Source organism: Triticum urartu, chromosome 5A (genome assembly GCF_056163025.1).
Source record: "Triticum urartu cultivar PI428250 chromosome 5A, HENAU_Tu73, whole genome shotgun sequence".
NCBI lineage: Eukaryota > Viridiplantae > Streptophyta > Magnoliopsida > Poales > Poaceae > Triticum > Triticum urartu.
In genome coordinates, this window is record NC_141877.1 from 684,180,685 (window position 1) to 684,188,773 (window position 8,089).

The 8,089-nt window shown below is 46.2% G+C and overlaps 1 protein-coding gene across 1 annotated transcript; it reads left to right on the forward strand.

Annotated features, from left to right (window-relative positions):
- The first annotated feature begins 518 nt into the window (after positions 1 to 518).
- Positions 519 to 6,667, forward strand: LOC147974163 (uncharacterized). The gene is made up of 6 exons (XM_087524933.1): positions 519 to 748; positions 1,539 to 1,624; positions 1,679 to 1,881; positions 2,437 to 3,440; positions 4,529 to 4,755; positions 5,139 to 6,667. Exons 1-6 carry the CDS (start codon positions 519 to 521, stop codon positions 6,665 to 6,667), a joined length of 3,279 nt encoding a protein of 1,092 aa, XP_087381059.1.
- The last annotated feature ends 1,422 nt before the right edge of the window (positions 6,668 to 8,089 follow it).

Here is an 8,089-nt window from a genome sequence, read left to right on the forward strand (position 1 = left end):
TCCGATCCGGAAGACCCAGATCTAGGGTTTCCCCCTGAGCACCTCGAGCCTGATGGCGCAGACTAACGACGATGCCTCGACCATCGGCAGTAGCTCCACCAGACGAGCGTCGCCTACGTCGCCGTAGCCTCCAAGATGAAGCTGACCAGAATGCATGTGTCGACACTGAACCACCACCACTTCCACCGCCGCTTGAGCAGCCCCCGAGCAACGCCTTCAAGAAGGAGCACGCCACCGTGGTGTCGTCGTCGCTTGGAACGGGGGGGGGGGGTCTGAGGTTTTCACCTGAGCTCCTGGGAGGGGTGGAAGGAAGGAGGTCCTCTCTGAAGCCTCCAACGAAGGAAGCAACACCCAAAGGCACTGCCATCGGAGTGGCCGCCACGCCGGCCAAGAGATTCCCCCAGAACCCTTCCAGCCACCGGATCTGCAAGGCCAGCACCCAAGAACGGTGACCGAAGCCACCAAGGGCCGGATCCGCTGCAGATCGGAGTAGATCGGGGTCGAGGACGAACATCACCATGGCCACCAACATCCAGCGAGGAACCGCTGCCGCAGCCGAAGCCCGCCACCTCCCTGCCATCCACATGGCCAGGAAAGTGGCCCACCTGTCCACGCCGGCACCGCCCGCCGCCAAGCTGCGCCGTGTGCCACCAGCCAGGGCCGCCGCCATGGATCCGAGGCTCCCCGCCCGAGGAGGAGACGCCTGGATCCCCGCCGCCACCTTCACCAGTACCACACGGCGGCGCCAGTGAGTACCTCGGGCGGCAGCAGAGAGGGGGGACACGCAAGGAGGAGCAGGTCGGGACGATTAGGGTTTGCCCCCGAGTCGCCTCAGAGGAGGCGGCGCGGGGGGCGATTAGGGTCGTCGCGTCGAGTTGGGCGATTAGGGTCTCAGGGGATATGATTGGCTTGGACAGAAATGGCTAGTGGCTGTGGCTAGGCTTGTAGAGAAAGTTCATCTTCCTCCTCCCTCCCTCTCGGTTGTAAGATCAAATTTCTCCTATAGGCTCCATGAAAGTATCGATCAATACACCAAGAGCTCACACATAGGCGCGCCCCTTCTCATACCTTTGTGGGTTTTTTCACCGAAGCGGTGCTGTCGATTGTAATTGGATTGCCCTTGTTCCGACTCTGCTTTGCAGCTCAAAGAATCTTTTTGTTCTGAAGCTAGCCAACACATTGCTTCTTCCTGAAAGCATTTCCCAGGGTCACTCACATGGCAAGTGTGTATCGCACACCATCCTCAATTGTTCCACCACATCCTAGATTAATGACAAAGGCAAACGGCTGGCTCCTTTTGATAGAAATGTTCATTGCTTGCTCTACATGCTATGTGCCGCGCGCATTCGGGTCATCTTTTGATAGAAATGGTGATTGCTTGCTTGCTTTACATGCTATGTGCCTGTAATTACTACAGGCATAGGCACGCGTTGTCGCGCCCCTTATCATGCCTTGTTGTTTTTTCCTCACTGAAGCGGTGGCAATTATTATACCGTCGAGTGTAATTAGATTGCCCTGGTTTTGACTCTTCTTTGCAGCTCAAAGGAGAATGAAAGAAATATCAGAGATTGCTTATCCACCCACTTGAAGGGGAATGAATCACAGATTCTTTGGCGGTCTACAGGTGCATGCTTGCTTGAAGCCAACACTAATAATCACTAGACAAATACTAGCACAGCAAGCACGGTGAGGATCGCGCCGGTTGAGGCCGCCGCTGCCTCGCCGCCCGAGGAGATGTGCACGGATGTCAGCTCATCCTGCGTCCCTCCGGGAGCAACCGGAAACGGCGCGCCGGACGTGGTCTCCGCCTCCGCGCCCCGGCCAAGAGCCTTGATTGGTGTGGCCGGTGCGGCCGCATGGGTGAACGGCGGCGTTGCCGCTGTTAGCGACACAACTGCTGTAGCGTTTCAGATGTAATCTCTATGCAATCGTAGCAGGCTGTAACTCCCTTTCCTCTCCCGATTCCTCCTGTAACTCGTACGCACCTGGAGATCGTACGAAAACTCTTGTACACCACGACAGAGCTTCTGTCTCATATAAATAAACACCGTGCGGCTCCCATCAGGGAGTAGGAACGCTTCCATCGAATCTTACATGGTATCAGAGCCGTCCTCTTCCCAATCTAGCTACCAGAAACTTCTCCATCGCCATGGCTTCCTCGACTGCAGTCGTCCTCAACCTTGGTCCTCCACCGGCTGAGAAGTTGATGAAGGGGAATTATCTCCTATGGAAAGCCCAAGTGATGCCCGGCCTGCGAGGAGCGTAGGTCACGGGGCTCCTAGATGGATCTGACGCTGCGCCCCATCCACGGTGGAGCAGCAATCAGACAAGACCATGGCCAGGGTGCCAAACCCACTATATGCGCCATGGCTACAGAAGGATCAACATGTCCTTAGTTATCTGCTGAATTCTCTCTCAAAAGAGATTCTTGCACAGGTTATTGGTAAGGAAAATACCTATGATCTGTGGACTGTAATCACCACAATTTTTGCATCGCAGTCACAGTCTCGCATTAGAAATCTGCGGATCGCCATCACCACCACAAAGAAGGGCACGATGTCCAGCTCCTCCTTCATCGCCAAGATGAAGAACCTCGGGGATGAACTTGCAGCAGCAGGCCGTCCAGTTTCAGACCCTGAGATGGTGGACTATGTACTCGCGGGTCTCGGCCGCGACTACGATCCAGTGGTGGCAGCCATCGGCGCTGTCAAGACGTCTATTACTGCCGACGAACTCTTTGCCCAAATATCCGCCTTTGACCAAAGGATAGAGATGTTGGGTGATGGGGCAGAAGATGTTGGTTTCAATTCTTCAGCAAATCTGGCATACAGGGGTCGTGGCCGCAACAACAGAGGCCGTGGCCGAGGCAACAGGGGGCGTGGCAGAGGAAGGCGTCCTCCCACTCCTTCTGGTGCCAGCGCCAATAATGGCAGAACCTACAGAGGGCATCCACAACAGCAGCAGCAGCAACGTCAACAATTAGCTCGGGATTACCCCGAGTGCCAAATCTGTTACATATTTCATGCAGGAGGTGCCCGTGCATGTTGGGATCGCTATGAGGAAGATGATTATGATGAGAAGGAGGCAAATGCCGTCACCAACAGCTACGGCATAGACACCAACTGGTACGCGGACACTGGAGCAAGAAATCATATTACGGGTGAGCTGGACAATCTAACCATCAGGGACAAGTACCATGGACCGGACCAAGTTCACACCGCAAGCGATTCTGGTATGAAAATTACTCATGTTGGTCGTTCAGTTGTCAAAACCCCCATGAAAAATTTGCATCTAAATAGGATTCTATATGTTCCTGAAACTTCAAAAAATCTTGTCTCCGTTCATAGGTTTACTCGTGATAATCGTGTTCTCATTGAATTTTATCCTTACTTCTTTTTGGTTAAGGACTTGGACACGAGGAGAATACTTCTTAGGGGCAAGTGCGTGGGAGGTCTGTACCCGCTTATATCATCATCATCGCCATCATCAAATAAACAAGCTTTTGTCGTCATCAAGCCGTCTTCTGCAAAGTGGCATAGTAGATTAGGTCATCCTTCATCAGCTATAGTTAAACTTGTTCTTAGTAAAAATAAGCTTCTCCATGCTCATGAGTCTAGCTTTGAGTCAGTTTGTGATCCATGTCAGCAAGCTAAAAGTCATCAGCTACCATATCCTATTTCTACTAGTATTTCTACTGCACCCTTACAACTTGTATTCTCAGATGTGTGGGGACCAGCTCCTGTTTCAGTTGGTAGACACTTATATTATGTAAGCTTTATTGATGACTATAGCAAATTTACTTGGATCTATCTTCTTAAGAAATGATCTGAAGTGTTTCAAGTTTTCAAGAATTTTCAAAATCTTGTTGAAAGACAACTAAACACTTGCCATGCAAACTGACTGGGGTGGTGAATACAAGAAACTCAATTCTTTCTTTCAGCAATTTGGCATCTCGCATCATGTTTCATGTCCACATGCTCACCAACAGAATGGTTCCGCGGAAAGAAAACATCGCCATGTTGTTGAAGTAGGGCTAGCCCTACTAGCAAATGCATCTATGCCACTCAAATTTTGGGATGAAGCTTTTTTGACTGCCACATATCTCATAAACTTGCTCCCTAGCAAAGTCATCAAATTTGAAACTCCTATCAAATGACTTTTTGGCATTACTCTTGATTACAAATCACTTCGTGTGTTTGGTTGTGCATGCTGGCCTAACCTTAGACCATACAATACACACAAACTTGCTTTCCGTTCAAAGCGATGTGCTTTTCTTGGATATAGTCCAATTCACAAAGGAGTCAAATGTCTAGATATCCCTACTGGTAGGGTCTACATATCTCGTGATGTCGTATTTGATGAATCTGTCTTTCCTTTTGCATCTCTTCATCCTAATGTCGGAGCCCTCCTTAGGAAGGAAATTCTTCTTCTTCCATTTAACCTTCGATATTTTGATCATGGGGGCGACAATTGTACTGACCAAAATGATGATTCTACTAGTTCTTGTATTGTGCCTATACCTGTGCAGGCTTCTGGAGAAGACGCAGAAGAAAACGGTGCAGAAAACGGTGAAGAAAATGATCAAAATCTTGTTGAAAATGATGCTATATTTGATGTACGAGAAGAAGACGAGCTGGGCGCTGAACACGAAGAGTATCCCGCGTCACCTGGAACTCCTGTTCGTCAGGATCCCTTGGATCGCGCGCGGGAATCAGCGCGGGATCGCGCGCCTGGCGGGAGCCAGCCCAGCCAGCGGTTAGGCGCCGCGTCAGCCTCCACAGCGCCGGGCCCGCGCCCCACGCGCCTGCATGCGCCAGGGACAACGACACGCCGCTCGGGATCGCCTCACCCCACACGCGTGCGGACAGCGACGGGTTCTGGATCTTCTGCGACTTCTGATTCAGAGACAGCGGCCACACCGCAGGTCACCAGGTTTAATTCCGGATCTGCTGTGCAAAGTGGATCTGGTGCTTCTTCAGGATCCTCTGTGGCTGAATCTATACTGCCTCCATTACAACAAACTATATATCCTGTTCAACTAACAAGCTCGCGTGTCACAACTCGACTACAAAAAGGTATAAGGAATCCAAAAGTTTGAACTGATGGAACTATACCATATGGCATGTTGTGTATTTTAGGAGAACCAACAAAGTTAGATGATGCACTCGGAGATCCGAGGTGGAAAAGTGCAATGGATGAAGAGTACTCTGCACTCATGAGAAACAAAACTTGGCATCTTGTGCCTGAGCAAAGAGGTAAAAATATCATCGATTGTAAATGGGTTTACAGAATTAAAAAGAGAGTAGATGGCTCGAATGACAGGTATAAGGTGCGTCTTGTTGCAAAAGGTTTCAAGCAACGTTATGGTCTAGATTATGAAGATACCTTCAGTCATGTTGTTAAAGCTACAACTATTAGGCTTGTACTGGCTATTGCTGTGTCCAGGGGGTGGTGCTTGAGACAACTAGATGTTCAGAATGCGTTTTTGCATGGTGTTCTGGAAGAGGAGGTTTACATGAGGCAACCACCTGGGTATGAAAATAGAAGAAACCCCCACTATGTGTGCAAGCTTGATAAGGCGCTTTATGGCTTGAAACAAGCACCAAGAGCATGGTACTCAAGGTTGAGTTCTCAGTTGAGGCAGCTTGGTTTTGTTGCATCCAAAGCTGATACATCACTCTTCATTTATAACAAGGCAAACACAGTTATATTTGTGCTAGTATATGTTGATGATATTATAGTTGCAAGTTCTTCACAAAGTGCCACTAATGCTCTTCTTCATGACCTAAGTTCAGAGTTTGCTCTCAAGGATTTGGGTGACCTACATTTCTTCCTTGGCATTGAAGTTAAGAAGTTTCAAGATGGCATAGTGTTGAATCAAGAAAAATATGCTACTGAACTATTTACACGTATGGGTATGAAGGACTGTAAGCCTTCACCCACACCATTGTCTTCTTCAGAAAAACTTTCGGCATTTGAAGGTGAACCACTCAAGGAAGAAGAAAGCACAAAATACAGGAGTGCCTTAGGAGCTTTGCAATATTTGACTTTGACACGGCCAGATATATCTTTTGCAGTTAACAAGGTTTGTCAGTATTTGCATGCACCTACTACTGCACACTGGACAGCTGTTAAACGAATCATAAGATACATAAAGCATACTGCAAGATTGGGTCTCCAGTTCAGACGTTCCAATTCTACTCTTATTAGTGCTTTTTCTGATGCTGACTGGGCAGGATGTACTGATGATAGAAAATCAACTGGAGGTTTTGCAGTATTCTTTGGCTCTAATGTTATCTCCTGGAGTGTTAGAAAACAAGCTATAGTTTCGAGATCAAGTACAGAAGCTGAGTACAAATCTCTCGCTAATGCCACTGCTGAGGTTATCTGGATGGAATCTTTGATTGCAAAATTGGGGATTAAGCAACATCGTGTATCTTGTCTTTGGTGTGATAACTTAGGAGCAACATATCTTTCTGCCAACCCAGTGTTCCATGCCAGAACCAAACATATTGAAATTGATTTTCATTTTGTACGAGAAAGGGTTGCAGCAAAGAAACTGGAAATCAGATTTATTCCATCAAAGGATCAAGTTGCAGATGGATTCACTAAAGCTCTTTCAGTCAAGGCATTTGAAGAGTTCAAGAATAATCTCAACATAGGATAGTTAAGATTAAGGGAGGGTGTTAGCGATACAACTGCTGTAGCGTTTCAGATGTAATCTCTATGCAATCGTAGCAGGCTGTAACTCTCTTTCCTCTCCCGATTCCTCCTGTAACTCGTATGCATCCTGGAGATCGTACGCAAAGTCTTGTACGCCACGACAGGGCTTCTGTCTCATATAAATAAACACCTCGCGGCTTCCATCAGGGAGTAGGAACGCTTTCATCAAATCTTAGAGCCGCCACGGCTGCGACAACGGCCACCACGATGGCGACAACGGCGAGCTGCCTCATCATCTCACCCCAGTGGAATTGCAGTCAGTCAGCTGGCGCGGGGAGGCCGGGAGGGTGGGGAACGAGAGCAGAGGTGACGGAGCGTGCGAGGCAGGGGCATCTATATATATCGCTCTAGCGAGCTGGTGCCACCGCTCGCTCAGTCTCTAGAGTTTTTTCTTTCTTTGCTTTCTTTAAGGGGTTTTTCTTTTCTTTCTATGCTGATAGATAGATAGCACAAAAGGGCAAAAGCGTGTGTCCATCTACTTTTAATTAAAAATCTCGGGCTGTTCAAAGAAACTCTTCACGCAGTCTTACAAAAATACACGTCTACTTTTAAATAAAACATGTCTGTGCTATTAAGAAGATTTGTTGAAGCACCTTCAACATGTTCACGCTATTCAAATAAATGTTTGCGTATTTAAGTTAATGTTCACTCCATTTCAAAGAATGTTCATGCTGTTCAAAAGATGTTCATGTACTTCAATTAAACGCTCACGCTATAAAAAAATTGCGTACTCTCAAAAAATGTTCATGTTGTTTTAAGACAATGTTCACTATGCATTAAAAGTTTTTATCACATATTTAAGCATCTATATAAAATGATCATGCAATGTCTTACAAAATCACATATTTTAAGAATACACAATGTACTTTTTAAAAAGAATACACGATGAATGTTTCTGAAATCCTCAATGGCCAGTTTCTATATACACAAAAAATCATATTTAATACAAGATGACAAATTTGGGAATAAACCGGAATACTTTTGTACGGTAAAAATTGTGATCAACCTTTTTAAAATATAGGGAGAATAGTTTTTAAATACAATCTAAACATTTTAAGTACATGCCAAACAATTTTTCAAATGTGATACGAGCCTTTTGTAAATAAAGAATGAAATTTATTTAGAAGATTACATTTTTTGAAACCAAAATAAAGAACCATGAGAAAAAAATCAAAAAATAAATGAAAAATTATATAACGAACAAAAAACAAAAGGTAAAAAGATAAAAAAAATATATATAAAAGAACAAAGCACAAAAGGCTAAAAATTAATAAAGATAAAATGGAAAAGTAAAAGAAAAATAAAGAATATAAAATAAAGACAAAATAAAAGGAAAAAACACTGGACGCAGATACTATTCAAAAGG

Excerpts from the sequence above, each read along its gene's own strand:
- LOC147974163 (XM_087524933.1), top strand. The coding sequence starts at position 519 with ATGGCCACCAACATCCAGCGAGGAACCGCTGCCGCAGCCGAAGCCCGC. Across the intron at positions 749-1,538 it reads AGTACCACACGGCGGCGCCA|CTCAAAGGAGAATGAAAGAA; the intron begins GTGAGTACCTCG and ends TCTTCTTTGCAG. Across the intron at positions 4,756-5,138 it reads GGGAGCCAGCCCAGCCAGCG|GAGAACCAACAAAGTTAGAT; the intron begins GTTAGGCGCCGC and ends TGTGTATTTTAG.